Source organism: Pygocentrus nattereri, chromosome 28, assembly GCF_015220715.1.
Source record: "Pygocentrus nattereri isolate fPygNat1 chromosome 28, fPygNat1.pri, whole genome shotgun sequence".
Taxonomy (NCBI): Eukaryota; Metazoa; Chordata; class Actinopteri; order Characiformes; family Serrasalmidae; genus Pygocentrus; species Pygocentrus nattereri.
The window spans coordinates 18407330-18424933 of NC_051238.1; the positions used below are offsets into that span (position 1 = coordinate 18407330).

The window sequence follows — 17604 nt, forward strand, 5'->3', positions numbered from 1 at the left end:
GGTTGATATGTATGTGAAACTCTATGGCTACGTTTACACAGCAGGTAAAAGGCCCAAATCAGATTTTCTCACCAAATCTGATTTTTTTTCTTTTGCTGTTCACATTATCTTTTCAATATGATCTCTATGCGACATCAGTCTGAACAGATCAGCTCCTAAACCGACCCACATACACAAAAGAACAATGCTTCACATGGCTTGCTTGTCCATGCAAAACATGACAGAACATGCTTTGCTTCAGTCTGAATGGGGAGAGCTAATGGCTGAATAAGTAGATATATAAAAATGTATTGATTTGTGTGAGATTGCACTAAGGATGAATTTGAAACAAGCTGTTTTTCTGCTTACTTTCCTCATATGGACTTTGTCAGCAGGGGAGTTTATAATGTTTGTGTAATACAGGTATGTGCAAAAGCCAGTGACCACCCTTCATTGATTTCCATTTCTATTCAAAACAGTCATTAGGTTGAAGTTATTTACTTTTCAGAAGAGATTTTTTGCAAGATTAGATATAAGAGAATTCTCTTACATAAGGAGAAAGTCAAATAAGTGGGGGAAAAAAACAGGAGTTTCCAAAGTCGGCATGGCCTGGTGGACCATTAGAACCAGCAGAATCAGACAGTACTTAAAGCTTTCATCTTCAAAAGACAGGAGAAAATCAGGCTCCATTCTGAAAAATCCACAGATGTTTCTTCCCCTGTGAGGAAACAAGAATTTGTTATTTAGCAAAGAACATTTGCAAATCAAACATATATATTGCCCGTGTTCTCAAAAAACAATGGACTGACCACCCCAGAGTCCAGACCTAAGCATCATTGAATATGTTTGCGATTACTTGGAGTATGAGAAGCAGAAAATGCTATCAGCTTCTAAGCCTACACTTTTTTGACATTTGGAAAATATCTATGCATATTTCTCCCAAAGCAGATCTCTAAAATAATATAAACTGTAATAAGAGAATAAGAGCGGGCACACTAAACACTGAAAGATTTGATGATAAGTAGTTGAGGCTTCTGTGTACTTTTTTATTATATATGTTGTCTGCTTTTTTTTCTTGATGCTGAAAAATGAATGACTTGTAGGTCAGCAACATCAGTCATCAGCAAAGCCCATTTTTCCTGGGAATTAAAGTAAGAGTGTTCTCAGACGTTTTCACAGTACTATGAATCAGGCTCCTTTATTTTAAATGTGAGAAACTTTTTTTATATCATGACTGTGAGCCTGAAATGTATTTTCTGTTGATTATTTATTGTTTTATTTATTTAATCAGTGTAATCTCATTAGTGTCAGTACCTGCTTTCTGGGAAGTTGTGAGTGCCAATTCTAATGTAGTTTTACAGCTTTTTCTACTTCAAATGTATTGATTACTTTAGTGCTAATGCAGACCCTTTTTAGTTTTCCCTGGTGGTGCTTGATGAACCCCTGAGGCTGCGTGCCTGGCAAAGGGCCAAAGTGTGCGCGCGTGTGCGTGTGTGTGTGTACATGTGTCTGTTAGCAGATGTGCCCAGCTGTTAGAACAGTATCTGGGGGTTGGACTGGAACAAACGAACTTAAAAAAAAAAAAAACAACAAAAAAAAACATTGACACACACACACACACACACACACTCCTTCAGTAAGAAGGACATGCAGACTTCTTGCTCAAGAAATAAGAGCATAAGAGCACTAGTGTTCAGATCATTCACAAAACAAACCCCAGTGATGTTTTGCTTGGGAGCACGGGAACATCCTGTCCCTCTAAAATCTGTCTGCAAACATGTCTGTCACTTTCTTTTAGAGGAAAGTCTTATGTGGCTCATTTTCCACAAACAGATAAGCTCCTGCCATGTATTGCTGGGGGAAAAACACAGGATAGCAACATCAGTCATCATCCTAGGCCAGTGTAATTTATTCATTGTCAAGTTGGTTGGTTGGTGTAGTGGTTAACACCTTTGCCTTCTACACTGTAGACTGGGGTTCAATCCCCCGCCTGGGTAAGCACCCTACACTATACCAATAAGAGTCCTTGGGCAAGACTCCTAACACTACCTACGCCTACCTGTGTAAAGCAATCAAATTGTAAGTCGCTCTCGATAAGAGCGTCAGCCAAATGCCGTAAATGTATATGTAAGTGATCTGAATGCTACAATTCAGCAAAATTGCCCTATTTCATAAAATGTAAAAAATGTTTTAACTGAATTAATGTATGTAATATAATGTTTCAACTAATTAATTTGGTTTTGTTGTACATATATATACACTCATTCTGAATTTGATGGCTACAATATGTTCCAAAAAAGTTATGACAGGAGTATTTTTCCACTTTTTACCACTATATTACATCACTGACATTTTTTTTTAAAACTGAGGACACCAATTGTTGTAAAAGTAGAATTTTTTCCTCTTCATGCTTGATATAACATTTCAGCAGCTTAACATCTGGGGTCTCCATTGTAGTATAATGTGCTTCTTAATACACCACACGTTTTCAAAGGGAGATAGGTCTGGGCTGGAATGTAGCACCTGCTCTCTGTTACTACAAAGTCATGCTGTTATAGCGTGCAGAATATGGCTTGGTGTTGTCTTGCTGGAGTGAGCAGGGATCCAAAAAAAGATGTTGTCTAGATAGCAGTTTATGTTGCTAAAAAATGTGTTTGTACTCCTCACCATTAATGATGTCTTTGCACCCCCTTACCATGACAGACACTGGTGTCATTCAGTCATTTTAAACGTTTAATCTCCTCCTTCAGATAACCTGTAATTGGGTTTTAAATGAGTTTAACTTTTCTCATTGTTATTTAAGATATTCTTTCCAATCATGTCATTTTATTTGGCTGATTAAAATCTTCATTTGATCTTAATTATATTAGTTTTTATTCATTGTTTCATTTTTATTACTTTTACAATCCTTTTACTTGACTTTTTGAATTCTAGTTTGCCATTTTTATCCTTCCATGTTGAAATTTTATTCATTGCTTTATTATCTTGGTTTAATTTTTATTATTCCCCTTTATGATTAAATCTTAATTCTTTTTATTTTTTCCCCATTAACTTGTTTGATTTTGTTAGATTTCACTGCTTTTGTTCATGTAGTTCTGTTCATTTTTAGTTTAACCTGATTAAATTCCATTTTAATTTCTTTTTCAGTCGCTTGCACTATAAATGCTTAGCTATGTTAAGAATGAGGGTCACCTTCAATGTAAAAAATAAAGGTTAATTGATCGGTTGATTTTGTGTCAGTTCTTCTCAGATCAGCTGTAGTGCAGAGAAGTTGGCAGAGTTTCTGGATATTGTTGATGAATGGCTTCGCTTTGTTTTGTACTGTCTTATCTTGCATTTGTAGATCTACTGATATGTTTTTTTGCTTTTGTCTATCCTGCTGCAGTTTTGGAGAAAAGCGAGTTTAAGGATGAATCCCAGTTTTTCCGCTTCTATGCTGATGAAGAGACAGAGGGCACCAGCACCAAGAGCAAGCAGCTCCGCAACGACTTCAAACTCATTGAGAACATCCTTGTCAAGTCCTTACTGGTTGGTATATCATATGCACATGTAGGCATAGTCTACCCAGCAGCTCAAAATCTAGTTATTTTCACATTATATTACTTAAAAACTACAAGTTTCTCATTCATCAATATGGTTTTTGGGGGTCGGATCATGTTCGAATTTCACTTGAGGGCCTGAAAAGCCAGGTGTAAACACACCCAGTTTGCACTGTGATCAGATCACTCAAATCGCATACAGTAAATGGAATGCATATTTGATATACAATTATGTGAACATAAGTGCATCTGCCTCATGCTGACTAGCAGGGGTTGAAAAAGTAGATTCAAGACGGAGGATTAGCAAGGCTGGAGTTCCCCAAACCAAGTCCCTTCTTACACTCTTGGCCGATGATGGTGTTCAAGCCAAACTTGTCAACTCGCATTGTAATGTTGGGGGAAAAGTAAACCAAAGTAAAACAAAAACTACAAACATGTTGATGTTCTTTTGTGGGAAAAGTAAATGGGAGCCCAACTGGTCAAACTGAGGACAGATGGAATCCGGAACCTGGTTAAAGTATATCCAGACACTGTCCAGACATGAGACACATGCTATTGCAAGGTGTAAACAGGCTCAGTGTGACACAGATTTGATTTTCTTTCAGAAAATCACTGTGTAAACAAATTAGATTTGTGGGAGTGTCATGTGTGGTCTTAACTCGGTTACATATCTGCAGCATGGCCTTGAGATTGTACTGAGAATGATCAGATTGCAATTCATGTGTCGTTTGTATTGTTTGTTTTTGTTGTGTTTTTGCATCACACTTCAGGCTATGTGAATGTATCATTGTTGTCATTGTCCATAGATCATGCATGTGACTCATGCAGCTATTTCCAACGATCAAACAAACGCAAATTTTAATCAAGACAGAAAAATGTTATCTGCGCAAGAAATTGGAATTGAGCCGTTGGGATTGTAATATGAACATACCCTGTAAGACAACGGATCCAAATCCACAGAAATTCAGAGATACAGCATGGAAACTATGCATCTCCGTTGTTTTTGTAAGGGTTTGTTTTGCAGGCTCACCTGCTCTCACTCTCCTGCGTCACACACATTGATTTCTCCAGCAGGTGCAGGTGCATTTAGGTACCTCTTCATCATCCAGCCTGATCAGTCTAATCACCCTGACCTTTACACATTACTCTTTCATCCCCTCAGCACAGACTGCTGCAAGAGATTATTAAACATATTCTGCTCTCTTCAGCTCTCTTTCCCCTCTCAACTAAATCAAGTACTTTCATTATGACCCTTGTTTTTACCAAGGCTGTGGGTGCTGTAGGTGATTGAAAAGTAAAGAGAGAAAAATAAGGGGAAGTCTGTTGTAATTCACCTGTATTTGTGAATGCATGTCCCGTCTCCTGAGTAGCCTTGGTCACTTTGCAGTTTACCCATGCTTGTTTTTGGCTGTCATAGATCCATCCCGAGGAGGAGGACTATGGATTTGAGATTGAGGAGAAGAACAAGGCCATTGTAGTGAAGAGTGTAACCCGGGGGTCCTATGCTGAGGTGAGGTCATAAACGGTATTCTTTAAAACTGTATTTGTTCATCTGTGTGTGCATCACAATAAAAGATGTAGGCAAGCAAGACTGCATTTAGATCGACCTGCTGCTTTTGGTTTAGTGAATCTCTTCAGAAGAAGATGGTGTATTAGATGTGGGTTGGGCCCGGACTCTGCAGGTAGATAGATCTCCAGAGGGAGGGTTGACGATGACTGATTTAAAGTGTAAGTGTAAAATGTTGTGTTTTGTGTTGGCCTCCGATGATGAGCTGGTTGAGGGATTTCCCGCTAGAGTGACTACATTGTACTGCCACGTCATTGTCATCTGACTATTTATACTGTTTTGTTGATGAAGCGTCTGTGTTTACATCTGAACACAGTGACTAGGCTGAGTCAGCTGCTGATGTTTTGCAGCCATATTGTTTCTGGATGACTCTTGTTTCTGTATGTTTCTTTACTGTAATTTTTAGTTCATTTTTATGTCATGCTGTTGAAAACAGTGGAGTTAAAGTCTTAAAACAGAAAATTAGAAAATCAGCATTTTGCTTCTATTGCGACATCTACATGAATACAGCCAAGCAAGCCCTGCCATTGGACAGGCCTTCAGGAGCTGGATAGAGGGCCTTGCATTTTAGAGGAACCACCAATATAAATAGGAAGTGACAGTGGATTTAATTAATCAAATTTTGGTTTACAGTGGGTGGGACCACGTTTCTTAAGGGGGAAAACATCAGTTTAGGCCTCCTGGATATGCTTGATCTCTGACTGCCAATATGAGCCGTAGTTTACCAGGTTTGTCACTTGTTAGAAATGGAAAACAGCGGTGGCCACAGTTCTTTACTGAGTCTTTCATGAGTCACTGTGAAACTATGACATACAAGGAATTATTGAGGAATCTTTATTTTGCAGAATGTAATTTCTAGCATAAATGATGAATTAATGGTAGTGATATTACTATATTATTACCTATTATTATTATTATTATTATTATTATTAGCTGTATCCTTTACACTATAACTTGTGGTTATGCTAAAACTGTACTGCTAATGATGGTAACAGAGGGAATCAGTTGAGCTTAACTGTAAATCTGTTTGTGTCCTCGCACCTACGTCACTGGCCGCTCAGATGTGCAGCCAGTCAATCAGGCGTGGGTCACGCTTATTTAATTCACTCCTTTTACAGCTCTTCTCTCACTTCTGTTGAGACAATTAGGCATGCCTCGTCACATTCTCCTCACAGTCCCCTCTTTATCTGTCCCTTTTCTGCTCTCTCTCCATCCTTTCTTTCTCTCCAGCAGTCCTCTGTTCTCTTTGCTCTTTATAGATAGCATGTTATCACTCAGACGTGTGGCTGCACTTACTCTCACTATCTCCTTGTTTTTATTTATTTATTTATTTACATTTTATAAATAACAGTGGCGACATCGGAACTCTAAAATAAGAGATTATGCACTTGCCAAGTGCTAAACAAAGTGTTAAAAATCTTCTGTTTTAGAGTCTTCAGAGTAGTCCCTCTTTATCTTGATGTAGCTTTGCAAAATCTTAGCATGGGCCTGGGATGCTTTTCCAGCTGGATTAAAGAAGATACTCATATGCTAAGACCTTTTTGACTACTGAAAATAACTCATTTTTTTTGTATCTGCACCTGCCATTGTTGAGACTTAAACATTTATAAATTGTGGAAACTGGGACTATATCTACCTGGATTAGCTTTACAGAGAGATGTAATGTTTAATTAGAAAAATGGTGGGCAATATGCAGACAATTTTTTTTATCATGATATGCTTCTCTGAGCATTATGTGGATATTTAAAGAACACTGACCAACTATGACTATGACCAACATGTTTCATTACAAAATGAATATAATTATTCTTGTTTAATTGGATTGGGCACAGTATAATATGTGAAATGTTGAATAAAAAACATTGTATTTAAAGAAGTTTTGATGTTTTTTAAATGTGGCAGTAGTAGTGGTTCTGTGTTTTTGTGTCATAAGATCGTAATACATATTGTGGGTTTATAAAAAAAGTCTGTGATATATATATATATATATATATATATATATATATATATATATATATATATATATATATATATATATATATATATATATATAACTTTTTTCTTTTTTTTTTGCCATATTGGCCATCCCCACTAGAAAGTTGGAAAACACCTTGCATATTCACAGCGTTGTCTTGTAACTTTACGGGGTAAGAAAGGATTTGAAAGCATGAAGTAATGGTTCAAAATATCAAATCTAAACATGTGTCCAATACCAATATTTATTTTAAACAAATATCTTCCTAATCCAGTATGATTCCAAAATCATTGTATGAGCTTTTGACTGGTATTATAGGAAAGGTCAACAAAGTCATTGAGGACCACTAATCACCTTTCTACTGGCAGAATGGCAAGCAACTCAAATCAAGAATGGTGATATTTTATTGAATGTAATCAACGATTATTATTTTTTTCTGTTTATGAAATTATCCATGATGCTGTTCTCCAGGTGTGAGACATATTGTGAGTCGGGTTGAGCTGCTAGTGAGAAATGAGAGAGCCCCCTGTTGTGAAAGCAGTTTACACCTTTCCGCAAAGAATTAAATATGTCACAAAGCTAAGCGGAGTAGTAACATCTATCCTTTAAAATCTCGTTGCTGATCCATGTTTAAGGTTAAAATGGTGTAAATTTGGCATTTCACTGAACTGTTGCTAATGTAAAGGTGCTCTTTGTTCTAGTAGCTTTATTCTGCTCATGATGCTTGAAGCAATGAAGATGACAGTAATATTTGCCATTCCTTAAGGTTCCCTGTCTCTCTGTCTCCAGACCATTTTCTCTTCTATCTCCTCTATTCCCTTGCACTCCTCTCATCTCTCCTCAACAACAATGCTGCTGTCTTTCTTCTCAAGGCAAGCTTTACCAGTAAGAGAGGAAAAAAGCACAGGCCAGTCCTAAGGGCGGAATGGACTAATCAAAAGACTATTGGAACGAGTCTGCTTGGGTCAGGAATACTAAACACTTCTGCGCAGAAGGAAAGGATTTGTTTACACAAGCAACACGCAGCCACAGTGACTCAGTGTGTGTGAGGGCATAGAGGCCTGCTTTATCCACAATTCCAGCCTTGCGTGGCTTATTGAAAGAGCTGATTTTAGTGATTTTTATACTGGCACCTGGCACAGAGACTCATTTAGTGTTGCTGGGAGCTGTGAAGATGTGAGGGATGGATCGTGGTTGTGTGGAAAGAGATGTACGCTGTTTGACTGACATGATGCATCTTTTTTACCAATATTTTTGACAGATATATGTATTACATAAGAAATTATGTGATGGATGCAAAGGTTTGAGCACCCTGGTGAGAACACATGTTGTTGATTTACTAAGTGAAAATTCATCCTCGGCCAACAGCACATATTTTTCTGCAAATTTTAGTGTACACTTTTGCATATAGCTGCATAGTCAGATAACCAGGGGTGCAAAACAGTACAGAGAAATACACAGTATGAATACTGTGTCAAAATCTTACTCATTTATAAGTATAGAGTCAAACATATGCTTGGTAAATATAAAAAGTGTAATTTAAACATGCTCCCATAAAAATTAAACAGCAATTGCTTATGAAACAAATAAAGCTTTCTTTGGTACTTTGGTGCAATGAATAGTTGGTAGCATTGCTTGGGTACCGAAATTACAAAAAAAGTTCTGTCCTTTGAGATTCTGAAGGCTTAAATGAAAATGTAAGGAGTAAAAAGAGTTGTTGTTTTGTTTTTGTTTTGTTTTGTTTCTCTTGGAAATATAATTGAGTAAAAGTACAAGTGTTCAGTTTAAGTAACACTTGAGTAATGTCAGGTCTTCCAAAATAATAATTAGAACAACTAAGTACAATAACTCAGTATCGTATTTTCCACAACACAGATAACAGTCTGTCATACAGTGTGAGAAATGACATAAGTAGGTCTTGAGATTACTTAATAAGTGGGTATGCTTTCATGCAAGTGTAAGATTATGATGATTTAGGCATGCAGGTTGCGTGACAGTAAATTGTAGAGTAAAAGCTTTCATTACCTGTTACATAAGCCTTTGGACATGTCTTACCTGATTGACTTTGTCTTGGTTAAGGCGAAAAAATGATGCAAATTAGGTTATTCGCCAAACTCTCCCATCAAATTGCTGTGATATGTGATTTTCTTGTAGTTGTATCACAGGTTAGTGATTTAGAACAATCTTATAAGATGGCTTGTTAATATAAATTAGCGTTTGTGGTTAAAATCAAAGGGCTCTCTCATGATCACGCCTTCATAACAGCATGTTTCCCCTTGTGGTGTTTTGCTGTGTTTAGATGGCAGGACTGCAGGCAGGCAGGAAGATCTACTCCATTAATGAAGACCTGGTGTTCCTGAGGCCCTTCTCTGAGGTGGAAACCATGATCAACCAGTCTTTCTGCATACGCCGCTCACTGAGGCTGCTGGTGGCTACCAAGAATAAAGAGTGAGTCCTTCTTTATGGCTGTAACCTTATACACACAGAACACACTAATGTACTGTTCACATCTGCTATACTGTAAACAGTACAGCTCTAAAGTGATATCATGGTTATTAGTATTACACCTATGTGACAGGTGACATGAAGTCACACATGCCATATGGTATTGTATGTGTAAGTGTGTAAATATAAAAGTTTTAAGCACATGAGAAAGTTCTTTGAAACAAAAATTTAATTGGGCAGTGTTATAAATATAATAACAACCCTAATATTAGAATAAATACAGTAGTAGTGGCTTATATTTATATGCATCAATTAACCATTTCCATATCTCTCCTTGTGGCAGCCTGGTTTATTTATTAATAGCTATCATCCAATACCTGGTTTGTCATAACTTGAAAAATTTTGTTACACTTTGCAAAATTCATGATGAACAGACCAATAGAAATGGTCCAATTACTTGGAAGAAATCTACTTACATTCACTTCCATTACAAGTTACATAACGTTTGTTCCATCTCCATTTCTGTTTTGGAGATATCGGTCTAAAGAACTTGCTCCTAAAGCCCTTCTAATTTTAGGGCTCTAACCCGTATCCAGCAAACCAGGCCACGACTGTATGAATGAAGAAATGTTTTAGAACAAGTGAACTCTCCCTGTAGTCTCATGTTGTTCATTACTGCTGTCTGCTACATGAAGGCTTGTGAAGGTTCCAGACTGCAGTGACGGCCTGTCCTTCAAACTGAGTGGCTCCGCCCCCCCATATGTGTACGCCGTGAAGAAAGGTGAGCACTCAGTAATGCTGTTCCAGAACCCATCATGAATAGAGCTAGCGTTGTACTCCTGTTTGGCAGCCTGTCTTTGCAGTGTGTCTGAAGCTAAACAACTGAAACTGCATGTTTTATTTATTTATTTATTTATTTATTTATTTGTGAGTGATTAATTTTCCCCTGCAAATGAATGCTGCTGAAGACACCAGCTGTTTCATTCACTGATCACAGCAGTGAGTTAATTTAATGAAATCCCCTGCTTTTCTTTTCTCTCATACGAGGCCTTAGGTTTCATTTCCACAAAAGAAGGGATGTAATTGTGTTTTCTCCCTCTAACCTGTCAGGCAGATGTTTTGTGTTCTAAAAAAAGCTTTCAAAAGGGGGGAAAAAAAGAGATTCATGACAGAGACCGCTGTGCTCATGTGATAAACATCTGGGCTTTTAAAATATCTCTCCAACTCACAATCAAGCTCAAAGCCCAAAATCTCTCCCAACATAGCGTTATCTGAAGAGCCACACTCTGTAGACCCATAAGGTTGACCCGTAGCTTACAGCTGGGCATTTATAGAATAGATACAGATTTATAGCTTTATTATAATAGCTTTCATTACAGAAAGTTCCCCAGTGCTTCATCTGGGGTCCATAAACTATTCACATATTCCAGCGAAAGGCTAAAGTTAAATGTGGAATATTGTTTTCGTAATAAAAGTTATGCACCCAAGAAGATTCCGCCCATGTGAGTCTTTTTGTAGGAAAAAATAACGCTAATCCAAGGCCAGAGAGGGCTGTCAGGCTTACAATTTTCAGCCAAACTGTAGTGGGAGTAGTAGCAACCATAGTAAGTTTATTATGACTGCAGGAGAAAGGGGAGAACTGTGTGAGGAACAGTTTATGTACTGTCACATATTTGGCTTAGCAAAGGTATTTTTGGACTTTTTCAGGGTATTTAGTGTCCTGTTACCTTTCTGATGCGTTCTGGCTTTTCTGTTTAGGCTGCTGTGGTTCTTTTTCTTCCTTCTTTCCAATATGTTTATTTTATTGTGGGCTACATTCAGTCACATTGTTTTTTTTTGTTATTCTTTCATGGCTGTTTGTTGTTTTGACTTTTCAAGAATATGAAATAAGAAGAGCAGTATTTTCTTGTATTTATTGCCGTTGGTTGAATGTCTCAGTCTTATGTCTTTTCATGTGTGTACAGGATCAGAGGCTGCGGCAGCAGGCCTGCAGCCTGGTCAGTGTGTGCTCAAAGTGAATGGCGCCAACATGAGCCAAAGCAGCTATAAGGAGGTGCTGGAGCACTTTAGCAGCTATCAGCCTGAAGAGGAGCAGCAAGAGCTGGTGGGATTCCCTCACTGATTGCATTTTCAACCACCATAAACACTATTTGCCTGCTTTTATCTTGCTCATGTCTTTTACACTCCATTGCTTTTGACTGTCATAGGACACTGGATTTGAGCAAAAGTCAGAGACCACACTCCATTTACATTTCATATAAATTTGATCATTTTAAAATAAATAACTTTTAGGAGATACATCTGCTAAGAAGTAATAAGAAGTAATAAGAAGAGATGTGTAAAAATGTCCTTTTCTTTGAGAAGCTGAAAGAAATACAGCTGTAATAAATGTTATATGGGGACAAACTACATACTGAAATTTTAGATATTATATTTAGTTGTTGAGGCTTCTGTGTCATTTTTTTCACAAATATACTTTTTTTTCCAATGCTGAAAAAATGAATAACTTAATGGTGGATTTGAAAATTAGGTAAATGAAGGCTGCTCTCTGACTTTTGCACAGGACTTTATGTACCTCTTGTTTTTTTTTTGCTGGTATGTGAGGTTGTTTTCATTGTTGCTTAGGGCAATTTTTTGTTAATTGTTATTGCCATATTTGTTATTGCCAGCTTTTGCGATACTGACATTACAGAAGGCTGCAATATGCAAATGAGTTCTCTAACAAATTAAATTGTTTGTGTTCTGTGAATGCCCCTACCAATCAGAGATATTGATTCAAGTTTTATATTGAGTTTTATATAGAGGTAACAATATGACAATATTAGTTGATATGTGACATGCAGCTTGATATTTAATTTTTCTGAGATTTGATGATTTGGAACAGACAGAATTGATTCAGTAGTACCATATTGAAAATGCTATTAAAAAGTATGTATACAATGAGTTTTATTCAGTGTTTCACATACTACACAACGCAGTTTAAACAGGATTAATTATGCTCTCTTTGTAATAAAACATGTAGTTTTCCATATTCTTTAAGCACTGTTATCAAAGATATTCTCCCGATATCCATTAAAAGCATATGCTCGCGTAATTTGTCACAATAAGACAGCAGTATGCTGCAGTATGTAGCATTATAACTGATGTTTTTTTTAACCAGCCGTACTTTCCACAATGCATACTTTGTTCTTGAGCTTTTGAGAGAAACGTTTAAATAAAATGTATTATTGTACTTTGTTTTATTTCAATTATTTGTTTATTTTGGTTTATATGCAGTAGTTTGTATTTGTTGTGCAAAAAAAAAAAAAATCATCTTTTCGTTTTTCTGTCTTCTTTCTGTTTGAACACAGGATTGTGGTCAGTGGGTATATCGGGTGTATGACGATGTGGAGGAACAGGCATTCAGCTCTTGCCTATCTGAGAACAGTTCAGATGCAGAGGAAAACGGTTGCTCCAATGGAGGAGGTAATGTGGTTGTGGTTTTGGTTGTAGGTGTGGTGGTTGTGGTTGTGCATATGTGTCTTTGACCTCCAAACTCTGAAATTGTGTTCATCAGGACAAAGTCAGAAGTAGAGCAAGTAATACATGTACACTTTCTGCATATATCTATCAGTTACTGGTGTTTAGTAACATTTAAAAACCCCATAAATACTAGCTAGTGTAGGATGAAAGGCTTGTTTGTTTTACACATTCATTCATTCATTCAATCCTTTGACGTTTCACTGTGATCCATGGTATTGTTTCAACCCTGGTTTTTTTTTTCTTTTTGGAGAGTAGGGATCAACACAATGTATAGCCTATTCCACAACTTTTCCTTTTTGCTTCTCCTGGTGTTATAGATCCAGTGAGAGGCCTGGAACGTCTGTCTCTGTCTGCAGATGCTCCGCTTGTCAATCTGATGGTGGATAACATGCACCTAGAACACGGCGTGGTGTATGATTATGTGAGCTCTGCAGGCATTAAGCACCACGTGCTGGAGAAGATGGTGGAACCCAAAGGCTGCTTCAGCCTTGCAGCAAAGGTAATAAGTGAAAATGTTTACAGAGAGAGGCTTGAAGGAATCTGCTTGGTGAACACTTCTGGTGAACAATTTTCTTTTTTGACTATGTCCATAAGATCTGGTGCCCACAGCCTGTCTCATGACAAAGATAATAAGTGGAAAAGAACATACAATTAGCCTTGAAAGAATTTGGATGGTGGCCACTGACCTTTATTGCTGCAGAGCATGTGTCAGGCTCCAGTCCTCTTGGGCCAAAGCACTGCAGACTTCAGCACTCTACCTCATTAAACACACCTGATTTAGCTCTTTAGCTAATTAGCAAGGCCTCCAGTTTGACAGTCTGCTGTGGAACATTTTAGAACATCTTACTACTGTATTCAGAAATTGTTACCTCATTCTACTGTGCTCATAACCTTTGGATTTTCTGGTGTTTTTTTTCTAGATATTGGAAGCTTTTGCTAAGGATGACAACCATTTTGTAACGAGCTGCAGTCAGTTGATTGCTCAGAGCGAACGAGTAGTGTCTATGCCCCAGTATGAGTTCAGAAACATCTGTGACACTAAACTGGAGAGCATACAGAAACGCATCTGCAATTACAGACAGGTGTGAGAAAACACATCCACTTTCTCCCTATTCATCTCTTTATCTTTTTTCCTCTCGATTTAACCTTATTGTTACTGGTGTCATTTTGTCGTACTATGTAATTGTAACAACGCACTTATGTGGTTAGTTACATAATTATTCTAGTTTCCAGTTTCGGTTTACATTAACATAGTGACAGGTTGTAGTCTGTACTTTCTTACACTTGTTTAGAAGTTCATTACAAATGGCAAACGTAAGTGCCATATCAATTGAAAGATTAGAGACAGAGTTACTTTATCAGCTATTAGTGAGGAGAAAAAAAAATCAAATCGTAATATACTTTGCTGTCACTGCATAACTGAAACTTTAAACCATAAGACTCAAATACCCCCTGTTTTGTTTTCTATTTGTATCTTTTTCAGTTTGCAGAGGAGCTGCAGAATAAGGCATCCCCCACATTTAAGCAGGCCAGCACGAAGTCCCATGCTCTGAGCTGTATGGACTTTGTGCCCACCAACTGCCACTTAAACCTGATGCAGGTGTCCTGCCCCAAGAGCAGCACGTCAGCTGGCCGCGCCTTCAGCATCCGCTTTGGACGCAAAAACTCCTTCTTTGGCCTTGACCCAGACCAAGGTCAGTTTTTTGCTTTAGCTGGAGTTTTAATTTAATTTGGAGAATTTAATTTTCCCCTTTTAAGACGTATGACATACTGTTGTCTATAGAAATGGACAAAAGTGCAGAGATTATTCAGGCCTTAGGAATTTTAGCCCTCTAGCAAACTCCCTGAGTTGTTTTTGGGTGCATTTAGACAAAGTGGATTCCACTCTAAATGCCATTATATCCTACAAGAAGAGGAATCTGTGGCATTGAGACCATGAGGTAGAGACGATAAGTACCCCCACCACTGTAGCTCTACTGTTAGCTCTAGCATTAGCTCATCTGAAGCGTTTGCTTCAAAATTGATGGGGAGAAATTTTTAACTTTAAAAATGTTGGGCAGTGAGGTCTGTGTTTTAGTTTCAGGTGAGTATTTTGCTTCAATGTAGAAATTGAAGATTTCAGTTGAAGATTTGTCACTTTGCTTGCTGGTAGTAGAGTTTACGGCACTTGCCAATGTTCACATGGGTTGAGAAAAAAGAATGAAGCCTGACTTTTTCTTCCAGTACTCTTCCAGTGTGAAGTTGCCAAGTGCAACAAAATAGTCAAAATAGTTTCTTTGGTATATCAATTTAGTGTCATTGTCCATTCAGCTCCTTCTCCACTTAGCACATGTTATCACGGGCGGGTTCCTTGTGGTTCAATTTTTTTTTTTGCGGAATACTCACTACCACCTGAACACAGCCTGAGACAAGACTGTGATGATTTTGGCGTGCAGTTTGTACAGTGCCATTTGAAGGGGTATAAGCTTCCATTACTTCAGCTTTGTTTCTCCAGCAAATATCATGGCTCATTGACTATATCTCAGATAAGGAAAGAATTCTGTGTTTACTTTTTAAATTTGTTTTATTTTTGCTTGTATTTTCTAGCCAAACCATGCCTTTCAGAAATACAATCACACTGTATTGTATTACGTTCTAATGTCTTCTCTTTATTACTCATCAATGTTCATAGCACAGGTGCAATTGAGTTTGAATCTCAGCTGTTGCCCTGTTTTCTAAATATTCTAAATATTTCAGTTGACCAATAGCTATCAAAACAATTAGCTAGATTGCATCCCGGCACAAGGATTCCATTAAACAAATCTCCACTTCATGATAGTTAAACGTCATAAAATAGTAATTAAACCAAACAGTTGAAACCACAAGGGGCTCGTAAATTTCATACCCAGCTGTAATGACTATTCCCACGGCAAATCAGAGCCTTTTTAAAGCTCTCAGCCTGAAATTGCCTCCATCAGCCTTCCATTATGACTCCATTAGGCTATGATGAGTGGCTCTGTGATGTCAGCCCACCAAGCCCCTGAGGACTACCCTCTCCCATTTCCTGCTTCTTAAAGACAAGGATTTGTTTTCATGTTTTTGACAGCTTGATGTTTGGCCTTTGGTTCAGAACAGCGATCGTACAGTTGAAGCCTAATGTTATCAATTTTTTTCTTATGTTTCTTTGTTTTTTTACAGACATAGACTTTTAAGTAAATTAAATTGCTCAATGTAGGATTAAAGCAAGAAATGATCAATTAAAAATCTCATTTACACTGTTTACCTCTTTCACAAATGTAGTTAGTCAGCTAAGACGTTGTTCAAGGTTTGCTTCTTTAGTTTTGCACTGCTGCTAGAAAGCTGATATCTAAAGCTGATGACATCTGCATCAAACCATATAAAACTATTGAAGACCCCATTAACATCTGGTCACTTCATGTGACTAGTATCTGGATTGTATCCTCATACAACTTGGTAGTCAAATGTGTCTCTGGTTAAACAGACTGAAATCTGATTGCTGTGTGGAATGGAAAATGCAAATCTGCTCGTTATGTGACAACCAATTTACCCGTTGCTTATAAGTTCAGCCTCTTCATCTGCCGCGCTAAAGATGTAAGTCGTCTGTGTAGTTTGTTTTGATTTGTTTGTTTTGCATAGTAGTGTCTATCAATATTGCTACTAAGCATTTTGTTTTGTCCAGTTGTCAACCATGTATGTCCTCCCTGATTATCTTCCTCACAGACGAGGATCAGATGCACAGCGACGTACTGCATGTGGAGGAGTTTCGTTTTTTAGACAAATGATCGAATTTGAATGTGTTTTAAGTACATCTTGAGTGCTTTTACACTTGCATTGTTATAATCCAGGTACTCAAGACACATGAAGTGTAAACGAGATCGTTTGGGGGTTTGGAATCATCTCTGGTAGAAATGTGTAATTGAACACAATATGCAGGAAAAACAATTTATAATGTTGGTTGTGCCTCCGACCCCTTCATTGATCGGATGAATCTTATGAGGGAAGCGCATTGAAAAAGTATTCACATAGGATGTCATCATGTATTCATGAGTATAATATTGATTTTGCTTTTGAGACCTAAACATTGAGGTGTACATTTTTTTTTAAGCCTGTTCGTGTAACTATAATGCGTAAAGACAGCTGATGTGGTCTGAACACTCCACAGACGTCATTAAATATTCCACAGTCAACTGTCAGTGGTGTTATAACAAAGTGGAAGCAATTGGGAACGACAGCAACTGAGCCACAAGGTGGTAGGCCACGTAAAATGACAGAGCCGGGTGAGCGGATGCTGAGGGGCATAGTGCGCAGAGTTCGCCACCTTTCTGCAGTCAATCACTATAGACTTCCAAACCTCTTGTGCCCTTCAGATTAGCTCAAGAATAGCGTAGAGAGCTTTATGGTATGGGTTTCCATGGCCGAGCAGCTGCATCCAAGCCTTACATCACCAAGCGCAATGCAAAGCATCGAATGCAGTGGTATAACTACTCTAGAGCAGTAGAGACTTGTTCTCTGACGTGATGAATCACGCTTCTCTGTCTGGCAATCCAATGGCTGAGTCTGGATTTGGCGGTTGCCAG

At 37.8% G+C, this 17604-nt stretch overlaps 1 protein-coding gene across 1 annotated transcript in view; it reads left to right on the forward strand.

Annotated features, from left to right (window-relative positions):
* The window catches only part of prex1 (phosphatidylinositol-3,4,5-trisphosphate-dependent Rac exchange factor 1), a 111260-nt gene that overhangs the window by 66241 nt on the left and 27415 nt on the right, over positions 1–17604 (forward strand). Inside the window, exons 16-24 of the mRNA XM_017722205.2 lie at positions 3365–3507; positions 4936–5028; positions 9360–9508; positions 10201–10286; positions 11470–11609; positions 12856–12970; positions 13345–13526; positions 13948–14109; positions 14511–14721. Coding sequence (XP_017577694.2) covers positions 3365–3507; positions 4936–5028; positions 9360–9508; positions 10201–10286; positions 11470–11609; positions 12856–12970; positions 13345–13526; positions 13948–14109; positions 14511–14721 — 1281 coding nt within the window. The remainder of the gene's footprint in view (positions 1–3364; positions 3508–4935; positions 5029–9359; positions 9509–10200; positions 10287–11469; positions 11610–12855; positions 12971–13344; positions 13527–13947; positions 14110–14510; positions 14722–17604) is intronic.